Below are 23854 nucleotides of genomic sequence, written 5' to 3'. Positions count from 1 at the left end.
ATCTACCTACCAAAGCCCTGGCCACGTCTATGGTCTGCTTGTAAACCTCTGATAAAGGGTTATTTGATCGTGAAACTCCAGGCATTGTGAGTGAAATCAGCAACTCACTAGAGAATATTGGTGTTAATCTGAAAACAAGTATTATCTGCATGCACAATTTCATGGGTTAGTGGGTGGGGGGGGGGCAGAACCATAACAATTGTATTTTCTCCTATAATATTCTCCATGATCCTTTTCTTCCCCCAACATTTGGTTCTAAATTCAAAACAGAACTTGAAGTCCCCACTTCATAGGTACCACAAACACATTTTTCTTAAACACCCCTCTCCAGTCCCCCCCTTCCCCAGAAAGCAGCTGAATGTTCATCACGAACAAACTGAAACATGTTCATCACGAACAAACTGAAAAGAAAACACAGAAACTCCTTCACTTGCCCCGGCCTTTGTCCTTGGTCCCACCATACCTGTTGTGTACCCCCAACACACCTGTACACGTCGTTGTGTGCTGAGGGAATATGTGTGTGTGTACTCAGAGTTGTGTGGGGTTAGACAGAGGGGAAAAAAACACCCATGCTAAACGACTTGGTCAGCAGAGGAGGAATTCCATGTACAAAAAAGGAATAAGACACCAAACTAGCCAACCGTGTTAGCATCACGTCTGTCTTATCAACCTGCTGTCCCAAGCCAGTAACAGGGTCAACCTGGGGTAGTTTATCTGCAAAAGTCTCTCTATATCATTCTGCAATGGTTCTTCAATATACTGCTGTGGTATATCGAAGGCAAGGGGGACTGTTATAATCCTTGGCTGGGTAGACTCACAATGGTAGTTGAGAGGTTGTTTTACGGTAGACACTGTTGCTATGGCAGCCATGTTTATCTGCATCGTCAGTTCACAACAGGTAGCAAAACGGAAGGGGTAAGGTGCATGGGGTCCACACAAACGTGCTCCAAGCCTGAAAAATATGGAGGAGTTGTTACAAAAAAGAAAGAAGGTACATCATTCCTGTATTCCTCAACTGAACTTGGTCACCTTTTTAATTCCATATATTTATATCCATATATATTTATATATATATACTTTTTTTTTTACAATTAAAAACACCATGGAGATGACAGACTATTTGGTTTCTTTTGTCTAAGAAGCTTCTCATTTAAATTTATGCATATACATAATGTCTCTCTTCATCACTCCATAGACCATCCCTCTGTTCATTCTTCCATACAGTATGCACATAGTTTTTTCCATGATATAATTTTTCTCTATTCAGTTTAATCTCATCCCTTTGATGCAGAACTCTGTGCAGTCTTGACTTCAAGACACCAGGGTTGTTTTACTGTAGATCCAGACAGGAAGTTAGGGCCCAGACCCTGTTGTCTCATTGGCAGGGCTGGGCTGAGTCTCTGTGAGGTTCTCTAGGGCTCAGTAACTGGGTCTCAGTGGGTCCATTAGGGCTCAACCCCCCCGCTCCTCCACCATTGAGTGTCAGGAAGCACACAGTCTCTCTGGGCAGTTGGTGAGCGGAGCCGACGCTGTCTTCCTGCTTCCTGTGGGCCAGAGCCAGAGCCCTGAGATGCTCCTGGGCCTCCTCTAGGAGAAGGGCCACCTCGTCCTGCTGGCCCCCCATAGAGGAGGAGCAGGGGGTGGATGCGGGGTGCAGCATGATGAGGGAGCGCCCTAATACTTCCTTACTGGGCGTGGTGCTGCAGGTGGCTGAGCCAGTGGCTGCTTGCAAACAGGAGACCTCGTCCTGGTGGCCCTGGACTGAGGGGATGATGGGGATGGAGCAGGTCCGGAAAGGAGGAGGGGAAGAGCGGCTGGGACGCCTGATGCTCCAGGTGGAGGTGGAGATGTCATGGTCCCGGCCCTGGTCCAAAGGACAGCAGCGCACCTCCACCCTGCTCTCCCACGACTGCTCTACCGACACGGGAGGTTGCATATTTAGAAAGGAATCCTGTCGCGGGTCGCTCCCGGCCCTCACCATCTGGCACCTGACGAAGGGAAGAGACGAGAAAGAGAGATATATAATTACAATTGCTTTCAATTCCCACGTGTACTAATTTCACTTCAAGAAAAGTTAATTGCTTTGAGTTTCATTTTAACTCAAGCCTTTAAAGCACCTGCCCAAACAGAACAAGGGTACTCCGTGAGCCAAAATTCACCTTGCCATCTCAGAGGCATGATGAGCACACAAATGAAAAGATGAGTTAGACATTTCTCTTTCATGTCTTTATCTAGCCAAACACTCTCTCAAAGTATGTACTGGATTATGTTGGGAAAGTTAAGAGGGAGTTCAGACACTACATTATTGATTTGACACCTTGAAATGGGGATGCTTAACTAAATGGAGCATGCCATGAATATTTAGTCCAACAAGAATATGTTTGACGCATCTGAGCATCTAGGATAATTAATGAAGTAATCAGTGCTCAACAATTTCCCCATTCACTTTTAGACATGAGATAGTCCACCATTTGTTCCTGACATACGAGACACTTTCAAAGTCAATGTGTTGTGTTGTTGATATCAAATATTGATTTTGTTTGCTCTCTCTTCTTTTTTTCAAAGTTATCTGGAATAAGCTACCTCACATTACAGCAACACATCCTCTCTGTAATATCAACGTCTCAATTGAGGGACAATCTAGGGCTCGGGGCTGATTATTTTTGTGTAATAATTCATAATCCCTGACAAAGGCTAGCTGCTCTTGTCGCATCAATATTTAACTTTGAGTCACTCTCTTTCTTGTAATAACCTAATCAGAGATTTAAGCCTCCATCAAGGGGGTTGTCAAAGCTGATGATTCTCTTTTTCACTGAGGTTTTGGAATGAGCCCCAAACGAGCCGCATTTAGACAGCCATATTGGGCCTTGCTCTATGATAACAGGGATGTCAGTTTGCTAATGCCCACAATAACATTTGGAGCAAATCTCCTTATATGTGGAAAATACAATCAGCCTGAAAACATCTATGAATGCACACAACAGAGTGCAAATATAGGACCAGTGTGTACAGAATTAAACATTGTAATACAAAATGTATCTGTTCATAGATTTGAGGTGAGATTATAGAAGTGAGTTGTACAGTATGTGCTGTACAAATACAGTGCCTTCGGAAAGTATTCAGACCCCTTGACTATTTCCACATTTTGTTAGGTTCTAAAATTGATGAAATTATTTTTTCCCTCATCAATCTACACATAATACCCCATAATGACAAAGCAAAAACAGGTTTTAAGACATTTTTGCTAATTTATTACAACAAAAAAATTGAAATATGACATTTACATAAGTATTCAGACCCTTTACTCAGTACTTTGTTGAAGCACCTTTGGTGGCGAATACAGCCTCAAGTCTTCTTGGGTACGACGCTACAAGCTTGGCACTGCTGTATTTGGGGAGTTTCTCCCATTCTTCTCTGCAGATCCTCTCAAGCTCTGTCTATTTTCTGGTTTCTCCAGAGATGTTCGATCGTGTTCAAGTCCGGGCTCTGGCTGGGCCACTCAAAGACATTCAGAGACTTGTCCCGAAGCCACTCCTGCATTGTCTTGGCTATGTGCTTAGGGTCATTGTCCTGTTGGAAGGTGAACCTTCGCCCCAGTTTGAGGTCCTGAGCGTTCTGGAGCATATTTTCATCAAGGTTCTCTCTGTACTTTGCTCCGTTCATCTTTGCCTCAATCCTGACTAGTCTCCCAGTCCCTGCCGCTGAAAAACATCCCCACAGCATGATGCTGCCACCACCATGCTTCACCGTAGGGATGGTGCTAGGTTTCCTCCAGATGTGACGCTTGGCATTCAGGCCAAAGAGTTTAATCTTGGTTTCATCAGACCAGATAATCTTGTTTCTAATGGTCTGAGAGTCTTTAGGTGCCTTTTGGAAAACTCCAAGCGGGCTGTCATGTGCCTTTTACTGAGGAGGGGCTTCGGTCTGGTCACTCTACCATAAAGGCCTGATTGGGGGAGTGCTGCAGAGATGATTGTCCTGCTGGAAGGAGCTCCCATCTCCACAGATGACCTCTAGAGTTCTGTCAGAGTGACCATCCGGTTCTTGGTTACCTCCCTGACTAAGACCCTTCTCCCCCGATTGCTCAGTTTGGCCGGGTGGCCAGCTCTAGGAAGAGTGTTGGTGGTCCCATTTAAGAATGATGGAGGCCACTGTGTTCTTGGGGACCTTCAATGCTGCAGACATTTTTTGGTACCCTTCCCCAGATCTGTGCTTCGACACAATCCTGTCTCGGAGCTCTACGGACAATTCCTTCAACCTCATGGCTTGGTTTTTGTCAACTGTGGGACCTTATATAGACCGGTGCGTGCCTTTCCAAATCATGTCCAATCAATTGAATTTACCACAGGTGGACTCCAATCAAGTTATAGAAACATCTCAAGGATGATCATTGGAAACAGGATGCACCTGAGCTCAATTTCGAGTCTCATAGCAAAGGGTCTGAATACTTATGTAAATTTGCTAAAATGTCTAAAAACCTGTTTTCGCTTTGTCATTATGGGGTGTTGTGTGTAGATTGCTGAGGATAACAAAATGTGGAAAAAGTAAAGGCGTCTGAATATGGTCTAAGGTGAATAAGATTAGAAATCTGGTTATTTTATATTTAGATAGTCTAAACTCGATTCTACTTTGTATTATAATGATCTACATGGATTTATGTAGATATCTATATATGGATTTTATGGATGTTTAGATAATACTGTAATGTTTCATTATGGTTTCTGAATGGAAATGACAAAGACACTGGGACAGTAGACATTGAACATTTACATTTGATTCATTTAGTAGACGCCTGGGATAGCAGAGCCTGGGATATTGGTGATCATTTTCCAAATTGAACTGATGAATGAACAAGCTATTCCAGCTGAGAAAGCTGGTGGGTGCAGCAAAGCATGAATAGGATTGGACCATTCCTGTCGGACAAGAACATTCCAGAGAATTCTGGGACAGACTATAGGCTGGTTCATTCAGGGGAAATATCCTGAATCATTAGGAGCCCATTAAAATACAGTGCCTTGCAAAAGTATTCATCCCCCTTGGCGTTTTCCTATTTTGTTGCATTACAACCTGCAATTTAAATTGATTTTTATCTGAATTTCATGTAATGGACATATACAAATAGTCCAAATTGGTGAAGGGAAATTTAAAAAATAACTTGTTTCAAAAAAAAAAAAAAAATCAATAACGGAAAAGAGGTGCGTGCATATGTATTCACCCTTTCTTTGCTATGAAGCCCCTAAATATGATCTGGTGCAACCAATTACCTTCAGAAGTCACGTAATTAGTTAAATAAAGTCCACCTGTGTGCAATCTAAGTGCCACATGATCTCAGTATATATGCCCTGTTCTGAAAGGCCCCAGAGTCTGCAACACTTCTAAGCAAGGGGCACCACCAAGCAACCGGCACCATGAAGACCAAAGAGCTCTCAAACAGGTCAGGGACAAAGTTGTGGAGAAGAACAGATCAGGGTTGGGTTATAAAAAAATATCAGAAACTTTGAACATCCCACGGAGCACCATTAAATCCAATATCAAAAATGGAAAGAATATGGCACCACAACAAACCTGCCAAGAGAGGGCCGCCCACCAAAACTCACGGACCAGGCAAGGAGGGCATTAATCAGAGAGGCAACAAAGAGACCAAAGATAACCCTGAAGGAGCTGCAAAGCACCACAGCGGAGATTGGAGTATCTGTCCATAGGACCACTTTAAGCCGTACACTCCACAGAGCTGGGCTTATGGAAGAGTGGCCAGAAAAAAAGCCATTGCTTAAAGAAAAAAATAAGCAAACACGTTTGGTGTTCACCAAAAGGCATGTGGGAGACTCCCCAAACATATAAGGTAATTAAGCTTTTTGGCCATCAAGGAAAACGCTATGTCTGGCGCAATTCCAACACCTCTCATCACCCCGAGAACACCATCCCCACAGTAAAGCATGGTGGTGGCAGCATCATGCTGTGGGGACTGGGAAACTGGTCAGAATTGAAGGAATGATGGATGGCGCTAAATACAGGGAAATTCTTGAGGGAAACCTGTTTCAGTCTTCCAGAGATTTGAGACTGGGACAGAGGTTCACCTTCCAGCAGGACAATGACCCTAAGCATACTGCTAAAGCAACACTCAAGTGGTTTAAGGGGAAACATTTAAATGTCTTGGAATGGCCTAGTCAAAGCCCAGACCTAAATCCAATTGAGAATCTGTGGTATGACTTAAAGATTGCTGTATACCAGTGGAACCCCTGCAACTTGAAGGAGCTGGAGCAGTTTTGCCTTGAAGAATGGGCAAAATCCCAGTGGCTAGATGTGCCAAGCTTATAGAGACATACCCCAAGAGACTTGCAGCTCTAATTGCTGCAAAAGATGGCTCTACAAAGTATTGACTTTGGTGGGGTGAATAGTTATGTACGCTCAAGTTTTCTGTTTTTTTGTCTTATTTCTTGTTTGTTTCACAAGAAAAAATATTTTGCATCTTCAAAGTGGTAGGCATGTTGTGTAAATCAAATGATACAAACCCCCCAAAAATCAATTTTAATTCCAGGTTGTAAGGCAACAAAATAGGAAAAATGCCAAGGGGGGTGAATACTTTCGCAAGCCACTGTAGACAGAGTAGTCTATTAGAATGTTATTGACCATTGATGTGTAGACCAGAGGAGGGTGAGGGACTTACGATCCAGTCTGGTTGGGGCAGAACAGTCAAGATCCACCATCAGTGCTTCCTTATGGATGTGACCTTGTCAGAGGTATCAATTACAGTGATAGTGACCTTGTCAGAGAAATCAATTACAGTGGTAGTGACCTTGTCAGAGGAATCAATTACAGTAATAGTGACCTTGTCAGAGGAATCAATTACAGTAGTGACCTTGTCAGAGGAATCAATTACAGTAATAGTGACCTTGTAAAAAGGAGCCAGGTTACAGCTCAGGCAGGTACTTTGTTATCAGATTTATGCAGAAGTACTTTATTTCCACACTCTGTCTGCGACACTTTCACTGCAATGACAAACAGGCATTTGCATAATTCAATTATGCCTCTGTGCATTTGAAAAAGCCCTGAGAAATCTGATAGGTGTATCTAAAAATAGTGTTAACAATAGAACACAAGTGGAGTTCTGTGTTGGTGTAGGCCTACGCCATTCTGTAAAGATAACTGCAAGTTTTTCTGACATGTACGGAATGAGAGGGATAGCACTTCTTCTTTTTTTTTTTTTTTTAAGCAGACGCTCTTATCTAGAGCGACTTACAGGAGCAATTAGGGTTAAGTGCCTTGCTCAAGGGCACATCGACAGATTTTTCACCTAGTCAGCTCGGGGATTAGAAGCAGCGACTTTTCGGTTACTGGCACAACGCTCTTAACCACTAAGCTACCTACCACCCACTTCTTACTGATTTGTTTTTACTGTTGTATGCAAAACAGGTAGTTTCTACATTCCTCCTCTCTCTATCTCCCTCTCTGCCTCTTTTTTCTCTCACACGCTCTCACTCATTGTGTTTTCTCATGTCACCCTTTACCGCAGTGTCTCCATGGCAACTCACTGGAATGGGGATTCTCTCTTTATGCGCTGGTTGTCTGTAAATCTTTAAATAGGTCAGTCAGTCTTTCCAACTAATCATGTGCTCCCGCCTTCAGGGCCAGCTGGAGGCTATGTCTAGCATCTGGTATGTCAGCAGAGTTAGGCCGTTCACCTGTTATTGCTTATTCTACAAGCACCTGACAGTGGTCTTCACCTAGAGTTGTAGAGTACAGTCGTGGTCAAAAGTTTTGAGAATGACACAAATATTGGTCTTCACAAAGTTCGCTGCTTCAGTGTTATGAGATATTTTTGTCAGATGTTACTATGGTATACTGAAGTATAATTACAAGCATTCCATAAGTGTCAAAGGCTTTTATTGACAATTACATTAAGTTTATGCAAAGAGTCAATATTTGCAGTGTTGACCCTTCTTTTTCAAGACCTCTGCAATCCGCCTTGGCATGCTGTCAATTAACTTCTGGGCCACATCCTGACTGATGGCAGCCCATTCTTGCATAATTAATGCTTGGTGTTTGTCAGAATTTGTGGGTTTTTGTTTGTCCACCCGCCTCTTGAGGATCGACCACAAGTTCTCAATGGGATTAAGGTCTGGGGAGTTTCCTGGCCATGGACCCAAAACTTCGATGTTTTGTTCCCCTAGCCACTTAGTTATCACTTTTGCCTTATGGCAAGGTGCTCCATAATGCTGGAAAAGGCATTCGTCGTCACCAAACTGTTCTTGGATGGTTGGGAGAAGTTGCTCTCGGAGGATGTGTTGGTACCATTCTTTATTCATGGCTGTGTTCTTAGGCAAAATTGTGAGTGAGTCCACTCCCTTGGCTGAGAAGCAACCCCACACATGAATGGTCTCAGGATGCTTTACTGTTGGCATGACACAGGACTGATGGTAGCGCTCACCTTGTCTTCTCCGGACAAGGTGTTTTCCGGATGCCCCAAACAATCGGAAAGGGGATTCATCAGAGAAAATGACTTTACCCCAGTCCGCAGCAGTCCAATCCCTGTACCTTTTGCAGAATATCAGTCTGTCCCTGATGTTTTTCCTGGAGAGAAGTGGCTTCTTTGCTGCCCTTCTTGACACCAGGCCATCCTCCAAAGGTATTCGCCTCACTGTGCGTGCAGATGCACTCACACCTGCCTGCTGCCATTCCTGAGAAAGCTCTGCACTGGTGGTGCCCCGATCCCGCAGCTGAATCAACTTTAGGAGACTGTCCTGGCGCTTTCTGGACATTCTTGGGCACCCTGATGCCTTCTTCACAACAATTGAACCTCTCTCCTTGAAGTTCTTGATGATCCGATAAATGGTTGATTTAGGTGCAATCTTACTAGCAGCAATATCCTTGCCTGTGAAGCACTTCTTGTGCAAAGCAATAATGACGGCACATGTTTCCTTGCAGGTAACCATGGTTAACAGAGGAAGAACAATGATTTCCCTCCTTTTAAAGCTTCCAGTCTGTTATTCTAACTCAGTCAGCATGACAGAGTGATCTTCAGCCTTGTCCTCGTCAACACTCTCACCTGTGTTAACGAGAGAATCACTGACATGATGGCAGCTGGTCCTTTTGTGGCAGGGCTGAAATGCAGTGGAAATGTTTTTTGGGGATTAAGTTCATTTTCATGGCAAAGAGGGACTTTGCAATTAATTGCAATTCATCTGATCACTCTTCATGACATTCTGGAGTATATGCAAATTGCCATCATCAAAACTGAGGCAGCAGACTTTGTGAAAATTAGTATTTGTGTCATTCTCAAAACTTTTGACCATGACTGTACAGGACAGACTTACATTCTTAAAATAAATGGTTCCAAAAGGGTTCTTCCACTGTCCCCATAGGAGAACCCTTTTTGGTTTCAGGTAGAACCCTTTGGGTTCCATGTAGAACAAAGGGTTCTACATGTAATTCAAAGGGTTCTCCTATGGGGACACCCTTTATGTTCTAGATAGCACCTTTTTTTCTAAGTTTACAATATCAACCAATTAGTTGACTGGAAGATTCCCTGTAACACATGACTGACCTTATCCACATTTCTAAAGCATTGCCCTCTTTGTAGAAGTTCCTGCTATGTTGTTATGACATTTAAAAGTCTATCAGTATAACACTATCTATTTAATTGCCAATGATAGTGATATTTTTATTGGCTGAGTCCCCACAGAGTCTGTCTGTTTCAGTGAGTCATGCCTGGTGTCAAGGTCTCGCTGTTCAGCTGCCCACTGAATCCCTCCCTCTGTCACGCACTGACAAACTAAGAGAGAGGAAGGGCAGCGTAGGACTGTCATTAAAAAGACAATCCACAGCCGACAGGCCAAGCACTCCATTTGAGCTAATGCCATTTTACTGCACATCATAACATAACCTCATTTTTTATCTTTGCTCAGCACAGAGAAAAACAAAGAGAAGGAGAAAAAACATGAGTGCAGTGAGCCTTCCTTTTTTCACTTCTTAAAAAAAGCTGCCTCTGAAATTTCTCCTCTTTAAATGAAATCTAAAGCTTTGTCAGAGGCGAGGCAGCAGCATTCCACATTCTGAGGCTTTATTTAAGCAATAAGGCATGAAAACTCTGGAATTATTGTGTGATAATTCCCGACTAAGGGCTGTTCTTAGGCCCAAGGTGAAGCCAAGGGAGGATGTTATTCCCAATAATTCCCAGGTTCGAGGGCCTTATTGCTTTATAAAATGGTTGCCAACATATTTAAAAAAAGATTAACGACATACACTACCGATCAAAAGTTTTAGAACACCTACTCATTCAAGGGTTTTTCTTTATTTTTTTTACTATTTTCTACATTGTAGAATAATAGTGAAGACATCAAAACTACGAAATAACACATATGGAATCATGTAGTAACCAAGAAAGTATTAAACAAATCAAAATATATTTTATATTTGCGATTCTTCAAAGTAGCCACCCTTTGCCTTGATGACAGCTTTGCACACTCTTGGCATTCTCTCAACCAGCTTTATGAGGTAGTCACCTAGAATGCTTTTCCAACAATCTTGAAGGAGTTCCCACATATGCTGAGAACTTGTTGGCTGCTTTTCCTTCACTCTGCGGTCCAACTCATCCCAAACCATCTCAATTGGGTTGAGGTCGGGTGATTGTGGAGGCCAGGTCATCTGATGCAGTACTCCATCACTCTCCTTCTTGGTATTCATGTTTTAGTCATTTAGCAGACGCTCTTATCAAGAGCGACTTACAGTTAGTGAGTGCATACATTTTTCATACTGCCCCCCAGTGGGAATCAAACCCACAACCCTGGCGTTGCAAGCGCCATGCTCTACCAACTGAGCTACAGGAGGCCTTACACAGCCTGGAGGTGTCTTGGGTCATTGTCCTGTTGAAAAACAAATGATACTCCCACTAACCCCATGGGATGGCGTATCGCTGCAGAATGCTGTGGTAGCCATGCTGGTTAAGTGTGTCACCAGCAAGGCACCCCCACACCATAACACCTCCTCCTAAATGCTTTACGGTTGGAAATACACATGCAGAGATCATCCGTTCACCCACACCACATAAAGACATGACGGTTGGAACCAGAAATCTAAAATTTGGACTCCAGACCCAAGGACAAATTTCCACCGGTCTAATGTCCATTGCTTGTGTTATTTGGCCCAAGCAAGTCTCTTCTTCTTATTGGTCTCTTTTAGTAGTGGTTTCTTTGCAGCAATTCGACCATGAAGGCCTGATTCACACAGTTTTCTCTGAACAGTTGATGTTGAGATGTGTCTGTTACTTGAACTCTGTGAAGCATTTATTTGGGCTGCAATTTCAGAGGCTGGTAACTCTAATTAACTTATCCTCTGCAGCAGAGGTAACTCTGGGTCTTCCGTTCCTGTGGCGGTCCTCATGAGAGCCAGTTACATCATAGCCCTTCATGGTTTTTGCGACTGCACTTGAAGAAACTTTCAAAGTTCTTGAAATGTTCCAGATTGACTGACCTTCATGTCTTAAAATAATGATGGACTGTCATTTCGCTTTGCTTATTTGAGCTGTTCTTGCCATAATATGGACTTGGTCTTTTACCAAATAGGGCTATCTTCTGTATACCGCCCCTACCTTGTCACAACACAACTGATTGTCTCAAACGCATTGAGAAGGAAAGAAATTCCACAAATTGACTTTGAAGAAGGTACACCTGTTAATTGAAATGCATTCCAGGTGACTACCTCATGAAGCTGGTTGAGAGAATGCCAAGAGCGTGCAAAGCCATTATCAAGGCAAAAGGTGGCTATTTGAAGAATATCAAATATCAAATCTATTTTGATTTGTTTAACCCTTTTTTGGTTACTACATGATTCCATATGTGTTATTTCATAGTTTTGATGTCTTCACTATTATTCTACAATGTAGAAAATAGTACAAATAAAGAAAAACCCTTGAATATTTTCATAGAAAATGTTATTATATTGAGTAAATTTGTTTTATTTGATCCTTCCACCATACAAAATAGTCCGGGCAAAAGCCAGTTGTTAGTTCTGAGATTCTGAAATTGCTAGCCAAATGGGCTGGTCTCTAATTCTATCCATTCTATTTGCAAATGACAGCAAACTATGTGCACTTTCATTTGTTTCACCTTTGTTTCTATTGACATTTCTTTGATTCTTATAATGATCCTGATAAATGAATCCCCCTGGCTCAGAGAAGCTGTTTGTCTCTTCACATTCACATGCGTGCACGGTGGAGATTGCAAAAAAACTGCAACATTGTTCCACAGGTCGGAGAGGAAGACAGCATGGTTTAGACCCTTGCAAACCAAATGCTAGCCTAGTAGCATAGGGAAACATTTTGTCTAGACACTTTTTTACAAGAGATATTAAGTTTATAAATTGACGGCCTGGGCTCTGCTATCAATCAATCAGCATCCAGGATCCAAACAACCTGTTTTATAATGAGAGAGAGAGAGAGAGAGAGAGAGAGAGAGAGAGAGAGAGAGAGAGAGAGAGAGGGTGACTTGAGGAGATAGCTAGAAAGGAAACAGGATGGAGAGAGGGAGCGAGAGAGAGCGAGAAAGATACAAAAATAGAGAAGTAGAGCGAGAGAGAGCTAGAGCAAGTGGAGGAGAGAAAGCAGACGTCGCCCTGTGGGATTTGGAGACAGGGACTCTTGTTTAAAGATTACAGGTGGATCCATAAATCAGAGATGAAAGCTGTCGGAGGTGATATGACGGAGGCAGACAGAAGGGCCACACAGCCTGGGATAGGAGCCTGGGATAGGAATCTGGGATAGGCTGGGCTCATTATGCAGCATTTCTCCTCTTCAAAACGGACACAGCAGTGCTCTCTCTCTGCTAGAGAATAATGACTCTGAAACCACTGCAGCAAACAGAAACAGTCTGAATGTACCTAAACTCTGGGAATCTGGGATTGTGTCAAATCAGTTTTTCTGTGATATGTTGCTATGTCAAAAAACAGCTTTGTTTTATCTGTTATGCTTGGAAAACGTATTGGTAGACAAACTATACCAACACAATAATTCTGAGTTTGCAGAAGTAGTATTCAAGCTGAAGGACATGATGTACACATTTTCACTATTACTGCTAAGTTGAATGACAATTGAGATGTAGTCAGTACTAAATGTCTCTGATAACCCGACAGTGTAATTTACCCTCTCAATGATTCAACCTCCCTCTCAGACGACTCCAACTCCTGGAGGTGTTGGTAGGCGGGGCCAGAATGTTTGGATCCTCCATTTGGATTTAGCCTTCCCCTGGGTATAGGCAGAGTTCTGCGCGGTACTGACCAGTGGGTGGCTCTACTTCTCTGGTCTGGACTGTGAGACAGGGAGCCGCTTCTGAAATCAACCACAGGGAAAGGGATCAAAAGTGTATTATTTGATTTTCCGATTTGGTCACACTTTATTTAGATAGTCCCAAATAGATGCTCTACAGACGGTCATACTATCAACACGCTGTCTGTTGATCAGCAAATGCTTGATAAGGTTACGGTTAAGGTTAGAATAAGGGTTAGCGTAAGGGTTAAGGTTAGGTTTAGGATAAGGGTTAAGGTTAGGTTTAGGGCTAGGGTTAGTGGATAGTTAGTTGAAATGTTGTTGACAGTTATTGAACATCTACTGAACATCTACAAACCATCTACAAACCATCTACTTGGGACTATCCAAATAAAGTGCTACCCTCTGTTGTGAGCCATCACATGGCTGTGATGACAAGATTTACCACCAGGAGTTCCTCATCCAGAAAATGAACAACTTGAACAGCAAAATGAACATGTGGCTGATTGCCAATCCATCTAAGGAGAAAAGGAATCAGGTCATTTCTCCAGTCAATTAAACTTGAGTTTCCCCTGTCACACAACCTTTGTGTCCCTCTGCTAACACATCTCCTGTTTCTTGCTGCAGTGTGGGTTTCTGGGTTTATGCTGTGTGTAGACGTGATTGGGGTTTGGGGTGGGAAGGCATTGATTAATAATGTGCAGTGAGGACTTTGACGACTTCTCGGTCAGTGCCAGATCATATATTTATTGATAGTTTAAACCCAGTGCACATTAAATGCTTATAGACAGGTAAATACTATTTGATTTGATGCTAGATAAGCCTTGCAACTAACCAGCTGCCAAAGTTGTGGGGATAGAACAAAGTGATGCACAACAATAATAATAGTAATTTATTACATTTCTATAACGCTTTTCAAAACAATCTCAAAGCGCTTCAAAAGCAAAAAACAAACAAGCAATACATCATCATGAGTAGCCTGGCTATAGTTAGCTAGATCAACCAATACATCATCATGAGTAGCCTAGCTATAGTTAGCTATAGTTAGTTAAATCAACCAATACATCATCATGAGTAGCCTAGCTATAGTTAGCTATAGTTAGTTAAATCAACCAATACATCATCATGAGTAGCCTAGATATAGTTAGCTAGATCAACCAATACATCATCATGAGTAGCCTTGCTATAGTTAGCTATAGTTAGTTAAATCAACCAATACATCATCATGAGTAGCCTAGATATAGTTAGCTAGATCAACCAATACATCATAATGTGTAGCCTAGCTATAGTTAGGTAGATCAAGCAATAGAGGCCAAGTCTTTGAATGCATGCATCCTCCAAAGATGGAGAGGGACAGTTCATGGCTTGATCAGAGGAAGGTGGTCAGGGAGATGGTTGATGAAGAGTCTGATGACAATCTTGTACAGGGCTACTCTGGGAACCAGCCTGAGTCGTGTAGCCACTGGACTGCTCCTCCTTCACAATGTATGGCACCCACTTGGTGATGTCTCAGCAGCTCTGGGCGCCAGAAATCTCACCACACACAGTTCAGAGTAGTAGCTAGTCGTCCTCATTATGAGCCCTCTGCCTCAGCACTGCATTCCTCTACTGTATCTCCCATTCCTCTCAAGCTTCAGGTGACTCTTCAATTGATGTTTTCAAAAGATCAGGAACCAGCAGCCAGGTGAAACAAAACAGTTGGTACAGTGTCCAGATGCATAATTCGAACAAAAATAATTAGCCAGCTAGCTAGCCAAGCCAACAAAATAAATGACCTGCCAGTCTAATCCGTGGGTCAAAACCACCAGAAATTTGCAATAAAACTCAATGTTCAGAAACAAAACAGCTGATAAAAAAACACACAATTAAAAACACTTCAACATAACAAAATATGTACATATTCCTCCACTAAGGCTGCTACTAGAGCACTGTGGCAACTATAGTTCAAGGGTTCCCTCCACACAAAACCCACTCAAGAGCTTGTCAAGTTTCAAGCTATTTTGGAAATATCTTCACTTTAATTTGCTGAAAACTTTATCCAAATCCTCCCTAAACCGACACAAGTGCAATCATACAACCTGACATGATCCTATAGACATCACTTATGGCAAGGGCAAGGACTGTAAGCAAACAATTTACAATCCAGCCACCAACAAAACCAGAGGGGGAATCAAATTGTTGTTGGAGCTTAAAGTGTAAGAAAGAAGGCGGGTGTGGATTAAGCCAAACAGACACAAAAGGATTTAGTTATCTGTAATCCCAACAAACAAACACGCACGCAATGCAAACACACACACACATGCACGCACACACACACACACACACACATATACACACTCTGACAAGGAAAGGTGGATCTCTATAGCCACCGTAATGACCTTGTAATTATGCAGGCAGGTTGGTGGCTGGGGAAATTCACAATGCTATATGAGTGAGTGTGGTTTCCCTAGTCCTGAAATCATGTGAAGTCAATAGCATTCCCTGGGTCCCAGCTCACATGCAGCTCACTGAATAGAAGTGGAATACGAAAGCAGGAAATACCACTGAGAAGTTAATGATGGATGTCGGGCCTCTGAGTGAGAGATATCAGCTTGACTGTGATTGGACTTCATTGTAATGTGAAGGACTAGCTGTTCACAGAGATATACACAGCAAAAATTGGAGTTTTGAAATTTCAGGGTTAAACATTTCTGAGTTGATTTTCACTCCCAGAGTGTAATTTTAACACATTCTGATTTAAATGGTGTTCAGTGTTGGAGTTATTTGACAGAGTTGATCCGGTCAGTGTTAACCCAACTCCGCAGAGATGTAATTAAGCTCCGCCCATGCATTTCACTTCTTCGGTTGGAGACAGAGGAGACAAGTCGGCGCCATTTCTCCCTCCCATGCAGTACTACACGGTAAGTGCAATTAACTCAAATTACTGAAACAATTATAAATTGATGCTGAGAATTTCAGTATGAACAATGAAACATCTACAGAGAATATATGCCTAACAAAACTGTGTTTGTTGCCAGGACTGAGCAGCAAATTTGTCCTGGTGATTAGCTAGCTAGAAGTGTATGGTAAGCTAGCTAAAAGTTTGTTACTTAAACCGTCTCCAACTTTATAAATGATGATTTAATAAAGGAAAAACAAAGCGTTATGTTTTTTTACTGTATAAAATCTTGTTTGAGGCTGGAGCTAACGTATTTTTCCCCCCCTTCACTTTGAACATCAAAGGGGCCGCAAAAAACATGTCCCAACATGCAGACGGTGTTTCACGTGTTTAGTTGTCTGTGTGACCAGCGTACCACTGTATTTGGTGACCCATCAGATTCTATGACCTGCAGTGTTGGGAAAAGTACTCAGATCATTTACTTAAGTAAAAGTATATAAGTATTACCAGTTAATTGTACTGAAATTACTAAGTTAAAGCTAAAGTACAAAATTAGCAGGAAATCGGGCTGTGACTAATATATTAAACATTTATTAAACATTTAAGTGCATCATTAAATACTGATGAGTCAATGCATAAGCAGCATTTTAATATCTCAGTCACAGCGCGATTTTCTGAAAATTAATACTTTTTCCAACAGTGCAGGTCAAATAATCTGATGGGTCACCAAAAATTGTGTAACACTGTCGACTTAGCTTTAATCTTTACCGTTCTTCCTTTAAATTAAATTATCAACGAACCTATCAGGTACAACCCTAAATCCGTAAACATGGGTACCCTCATAGATATCATCCTGACTAACTTACCCTCTAAATACACCTCCGCTGTCTTCAACCAGGATCTCAGCGATCACTGCCTTATTGCCTGCGTCCGTAACGGGTCCGCGGTCAAACGACCACCCCTCATCACTGTCAAACGCTCCCAAAAACACTTCAGCGAGCAGGCCTTCCTAATTGACCTGGCCCAGGTATCCTGGATGGATATAGATCTCATTCCGTCAGTAGAGGATGCCTGGTTGTTCTTTAAAAGTAATTTCCTCTCAATCTTAAATAGACATGCCCCATTCAAAAATACAGAACTAAGAACAGATATAGCCCCTGGTTCTCCTCAGACTTGACTGCCCTTGACCAGCACAAAAACATCCTGTGGCGTACTGCATTAGCATCAAATAGCCCCCGCGATATGCAACTTTTCAGGGAAGTTAGGAACCAATATACACAAGCAGTTAGGAAAGCAAAGGCTAACTTTTTCAAACAGAAATTTGCATCCTGTAGCACTAACTCCAAAAAGTTTTGGGACACTGTAAAGTCCATGGAAAATAAGAGCACTTCCTCCCAGCTGCCCACTGCACTGAGGCTAGGAAACACTATCACCACCGATAAATCTACAATAATCGAGAATTTCAACAAGCATTTTGCTACGGCTGGCCATGCTTTCCACCTGGCTACCACTACCCCGGCCACCAGCTCTGCACCCTCCGCTGCAACTTGCCCATACCCCCCGCCTCTCCTTCACACAAATCCAGACAGCTGATGTTCTAAAAGAGCTGCAAAATCTGGACCCCTACAAATCATCTGGGCTAGACAATCTGGACCCTTTCTTTCTAAAACTAGCCGCCGAAATTGTCGCAACCCCTATTACTAGCCTGTTCAACCTCTCTTTCGTAACGTCTGAGATCCCCAGAGATTGGAAAGCTGCCGCGGTCATCCCCCTCTTCAAAGGGGGTGACACTCTAGATCCAAACTGTTACAGACCCATATCCATCCTGCCCTGCCTTTCAAAAGTTTTTTGAAAGCCAAGTCAACAAACAGATCACCGACCATTTCGAATCCCACCGTACCTTCTCCGCTATGCAATCCGGTTTCCGAGCTGGTCATGGGTGCACTTCAGCCACGCTCAAGGTCCTAAACAATATTATAACCGCGATCGATAATAGACAGTACTGTGCAGCCGTTTTCATTGACCTGGCCAAGGCTTTCGACTCTGTCAACCACCGCATTCTTATTGGCAGACTATATAGCCTTGGTTTCTCAAATGACTGCCTCGCCTGGTTCACCAACTACTTCTCAGATAGAGTTCAATGTGTCAAATCGGAGGGCCTGTTGTCTGGACCTATGGCAGTCTCTATGGGGGTGCCACAGGGTTCAATTCTTGGGCCGACTCTTTTCTCTGTGTATATCAATGACGTCGCTCTTGCTGCTGGTGACTCTCAGATCCACCTCTACGCAGACGGCACACCATTTTGTATACATCTGGCCCTTCATTGGACACTGTGTTAACAAACCTCCAAACGAGCTTCAATTCCATACAACACTCCTTCAGTAGCCTCCAACTGCTCTTAAACACTAGTAAAACTAAATGCATGCTCTTCAACCGAACGCTGCTTGCACCCGCCCACCCGACTTGAATCACTACTCTCGACGGGTCTGACCTAGAGTATGTGGACAACTACAAATATCTAGGTGTCTGGTTAGACTGTAAACTCTCCTTCCAGACTCACATTAAGAATCTCCAATCCAAAGTTAAATCTAGAATCGGTTTCCTATTTCGCAACAAAGCCTCCTTCACTCATGCTGCCAAACATGCCCTCGTAAAACTGACTATCCTACCGATCCTTGACTTCGGCGATGTCATTTACAAAATAGCCTCCAACACTCTACTCAGCAAATTGGATGTAGTCTATCACAGTGCCATCCGTTTTGTCTCCAAAGCCCCATATAATACCCACCACTGTGACCTGTACGCTCTTGTTGGCTGGTCCTCACTACATATTCGTCGCCAAACCCACTGGCTCCAGGCCATCTATAAATCACTGCTAGGCAAATCCCCGCCTTATCTTAGCTCATTGGTCACCATAGCAACACCCACCCGTAGTCTGCGCTCCAGCGGGTATATCTCACTGGTCATCCCCAAAGCCAACACCTCCTTTGGCCGCAATTCCTTCCAGTTCTCTGCTGCCAATGACGGGAACAAATTGCAAAAATCTCTGAAGCTGGAGACACTTATCTCCCTCACTAACTTTAAGCATCAGTTGTCAAAGCACCTTACCGATCACTGCACCTGTTCACAGCCCATCTGAAATTAGCCCGCCCAACTATTTATTTTGCTCATTTGTACCCCAGTATCTCTATTTGCACATCATCTCTTGCACATCTATCATTCCAGTGTTAATACTAATTGTAATTATTTTGCACTATAGCCTATTTTATTGCCTTACCTCCATAACTTGCTAAATTTGCACACACTGTATATTATATGTATTTCTGTTGTATTTTTGACTTTGTTTTGTTTTACCCCATATGTAACTCTCTGTTGTTGTTTTTATCGCACTGCTTTGCTTTATCTTGGCCAGGTCGCAGTTGTAAATGAGAACTTGTTCTCAACTGGTTTACCTGGTTAAATAAAGGTGAAATACAAAAATTAAAATAAAATAAAAAAATGTTTATTTACTTTGTCAAACTTCCTTGCATGTCTCAGTCAAAATGCTGGTCCAGGTGAAGTACAGCCAACAGCAGAAATATGTGAAGCTGGATGAGGATGAAGGACGGTTTGACTTTATGCAATTCCATGAAAACGGTTAGCATGGCTTATGAAAAAGGTTTTAAACCACACCCATGTTCTTTTAAAAGCTGCAAGTGCAAGCTCCTTAATGTTGTCGATTCTGATTTCTTTACATGCCTTTATCAGACTCTTCTATACGGTAAATGGGGTTAAATTGCTAATCATTTTCAGTTCTGTAATGTGTGCTTCATAGAGTGTAAAGTATTAATATACACCAAAACAGTCAATAAAAAAGCCAATCATCAATTTTTAAATTTGGACTTAAGAGGGAATGGGTTATGTGAGGGAAAATGCTCTAGGTCTATTTAAGGATTATACAGTGGTGGAAGTATGTATTTAACGTGAACAGTTATCGGCTGTGAGGCAAGAAACAGTGCTGACTTCAAAGGCACATTCAGTTTGACCTTACTATCTTTTCCAGTCATCGAGAGATTTTGCCTGCCACCTGATGCAAAAGTTATATACAAGGATGCAACAGGGACAGAAGTTGATGCAGAAATATTCAGCGACCTCGTTGGACAAGGCAATGTGGTGCTGACAGTATTCTCAGATCAGGGTGAGATATCAAGGCAGGTATAATAAAGCACTTTACACCTTACATAATATAATTATTTGAATTTTTTCTATTCCTTTAGAATTCTCTGATTTCTCCTTGTCTTCTGCTTCTGAGACGTCTGACTCAAGCTTCAGCTCAAGTGCATCAACTATAATCCTAGATGATATCCCTAGCAAGAGACAAAGAATTGAGGATACACGTGATGCTGTGTCTGCTGAACAGGTTTCTTAATGCTTTAACATTTTTTCACTCTGAGTCTCTAGAAAAGCTATTTATCACCATGTTTTGTATTCTAATGTTTTTGTTTTTTATTAGTTGATTGAAGCTGTGCTAAGAGGCAAGTCTGGGGGTGAAGAAGTACTACAGGAGTACCAAACAACAGAAACCCTAACAGATGCTGCAAGAAGAAAAATGGTTAACATCCTGGTGGCTCACATGATTGACAATTATGGGTATGTTTGTTTCACATTGTTTTTATTTGTGCCAAATAACTGCATGGCCATTGCATAAATGTACTAATTTAATATCTCCTCTCAGGCACCACCCCACTAAAGCAATCAGAGAAGATTATGCACGTGGGATAGTGATGTTGTTCCCTTCCCTCAAGGATCCATACTCCAAGAAGGGCTATGTAATAGGCATTATTATTGTTAACTCTTTCATGTCATGTTGTGACACAAAACTGTGTGGACGACATTGATATTTGAATTCCGTGAGATTTCTCATGAGCCTGGTATGACAACGCATTTCTTTTCATTTTTTTTCATTTCAGGAACACTTCTATGATGCTGCAAGCAGCACAGGATACATTTCTTGGCGTCTGAAAACAGTCCAGAGGAAGATTCGTCGAGGATCTGCACTGCCACCAAATAGCCAAATTGACTTTTCTCCAGGGGGCCCAAATTTCCAAAGGACTGTTAATGTTGAAAGGCAGCTTGATGGTGAAAAGTCATGTCTTTGCTCAACCATACACAGACAATTCCCTGATTATCCAGAAGATGAGAGAGACCTTTCAGCACCGTCAGAAGCTCGTTAATGACCCAGGCAGAAGTGTTGATATCCTCTCCAGCTTCCCAAGATTCCTGGATACAAAAGGATTGGTAAGTTTGGGATGAGATGTTTAGAATGGCTTGAAATTTGAAAGTATTTCCTGAAGTAGTAGTAGTAGTTTAATATCTTCTTTCTTAAAGGTGGACCAAGACTTCACTCTCCTATTTGATGACGACACATCCTCCAGGCTTCTTCAGAAATGGGATTTGTTCTTCAAGCCAAATGTCATAAAAGAGTCTAAGCGGCTCACCTCAACACCAGAGTTGTGTCGCTTGGTGCAGTCAGCAGAAAGTCCCCCAGGAAGTGATCTCGATGAGGCAACAAGTGAGTTGTTTTAATTTTAATAAATTTGCTATAATTGCAGTTAAACTATAACTGCAATAATATTTCATTTGTTTATTCTGTGTATCTCTGAACGTTGATCTGATTTTTGGGATAAATGTGACTAATAGATGGATGACGGTTCAAAACGTTCTCATAATGCCTCCCTGTTCTCATTCAAACTTGAAAAGTATTACATTTGAAGAGTTTTCAGTTAATTCTTGTGACTCTTTGTCCTCAGCCTACGACCAAGAAATGGCTTCCCCGTTGTTGCTGTTACATCTCCTTCCACCACCTCTAGGGGGACTGAAGTCTCCAAAAATTAGTGCATGTGATGCAGTTGAGAGACTTGTTGTCTTTCATAAGGTAATTATATTATTAAGGTGATTATAATAATTTGTCACGTCACCTTCTTAGCCACATATGTAAATGAGGGTTGTTAAAAAGTGGATGGAATTGTAATTAAGTCTTCATTCCCATCTTGCACTAGCCAATGAAAATATGTTTGAATAATCACTTCTATAATGTAGTTTTCTCTGTGGCTGCACATTATTCTTGTGTCTAATTTTCAGTTTTCTGATCTCAACCCTAGTCATGCTGCAGTGTGGAGGAGCATCTCCGCAACCAGCAGGGTCAGCAGCCGTACCTCCTCGCTGTTGGGCGTCAGAAGAGCAGGATTGAGAGCTTCTACATCACAATGGATAAGCGTCTCATCCCATGCAAGGCAAACCGCTCCCTCGGGGCATGTGATGAACTTTTCAAAGCACATTTTGTGTTTAATTTGTCTTACGATGTGGCACTTGTGAATTTTTACACATTCCTGCAGACAACAGTGTATAACATTGATATGGGGAAAATGAAGGAGTCACCCAGAGTTAAAGACTTGAGAGCGAGACTGCTTAACCAGCCAGTAGCACTCTCACCCTGTGAGTAAGACGCTATAATAATGTTGACCTGTTTCATGTGTCTATATTACAGTTGATTTCACATTTAAGTGTTGAACATGGTTACTATCCTGGACCCAAGTTCAAATTGTTTTGTTCTCAGCAAGGCTGTAGGCATCAGTTCCTAACATATACAGGTTTTCGGAAGCACCTTAATAGTGTTCATAGTAATGTTCAGCAAATTGCTCAAACTTCAACTGTTGCATGTTCATCTAGTGAGCCAGTTGCAACTTCATCTCAGGCACATGCTTTGGAGGACACATTTAATCCACAAAATCAATGTAACTCTTCCAGTGTTTATTCTGAGAGCAATGATTCAGGACTTACTAAAGATCCAACTAAAGAAATGTGTGCATCCATCGTGGCCAAATTACAGGTGAGTGGGAATTCCAACAGTTTGGTATCCTCAATTGTAGGAGATTAGGAAGAACTAACAAGTGAGATTCGCTCACAAGCAAAGCATACAGCTATTTCTGCTTTACCTATAACTGACACCAACATATCTGTGATAAATGAATCTTTTGAAGATTATGAAAACCCGTTCACGAATCTAAATACAGAATGGAAACAAAATAAATACTTCCACCAAAAATGGGGAGTTGACGAGCCAGTAGAAATAACACTGGGAGTGAGATATGACAACAGGCGAAATCAGAAATCCGGTACTTATGATCAAGTACCTGTGAAGGATACTTTTATATATGTGCAGAAATCCAGACATTTGTGTTTTGCTAAAGAAAGAGTGTAGATCAGAGCCTGACACTTATACTGACTTTTTTGATGGAAATTATTTTAAAACCCACCCTTTGTTTACAGCTGATAGACATGCATTACAAATCCAACTATACTATGATGATTTTGAAACAGCCAATCCCCTTGGCTCCAAACGTGGAATTCACAAAATTGGCTCTCTTTATTTTGTTGTAAGAAACTTTCCCCCAAGATCTGCACAAGTATGGTTTTGATGTTATACTAGAACCGTTGATAAATGATTTGAAAAAACTAGAAAGCCAAGGGCTAAGTCTTCCATTTTCAGATGAGCAGGTATATGGTACAATCTGTCAGATCACTGGAGATAATCTAGGGATGCACACAATTCTTGGTTTTAATGAGTCATTCAGTAGCCGTCATTTCTGTCGCCTTTGTTTGATTGAGAAGAATGATTGTCAAACGGTATACAGTGAGGATGATCCTAAGGTGATCCTTCGTGGAAAAGATATGTTTGA

At 42.0% G+C, this 23854-nt stretch overlaps 1 protein-coding gene across 2 annotated transcripts in view; it reads right to left on the bottom strand.

Moving 5' to 3' along the window:
- Positions 1–344: 344 nt before the first annotated feature.
- LOC121553317 (pro-neuregulin-3, membrane-bound isoform-like) overlaps positions 345–23854 on the bottom strand; it is a 433314-nt gene continuing 409804 nt past the window's right edge. For both annotated transcript variants that reach the window (XM_041866342.2, XM_041866343.2), the window contains exons 8-9: positions 13136–13321; positions 345–1988 (exon numbers count right to left, since the gene is read on the bottom strand). In XM_041866342.2, the coding sequence (XP_041722276.1) occupies positions 1376–1988; positions 13136–13321 (799 nt within the window). In that variant the 3' untranslated portion in view covers positions 345–1375. The remainder of the gene's footprint in view (positions 1989–13135; positions 13322–23854) is intronic.

The sequence above is a fragment of the Coregonus clupeaformis genome, chromosome 37 (assembly GCF_020615455.1).
Source record: "Coregonus clupeaformis isolate EN_2021a chromosome 37, ASM2061545v1, whole genome shotgun sequence".
Taxonomy (NCBI): Eukaryota; Metazoa; Chordata; class Actinopteri; order Salmoniformes; family Salmonidae; genus Coregonus; species Coregonus clupeaformis.
The sequence above is the reverse complement of the archived record's forward strand: the minus strand, read 5'-3'. Positions and strand labels throughout refer to the sequence as shown.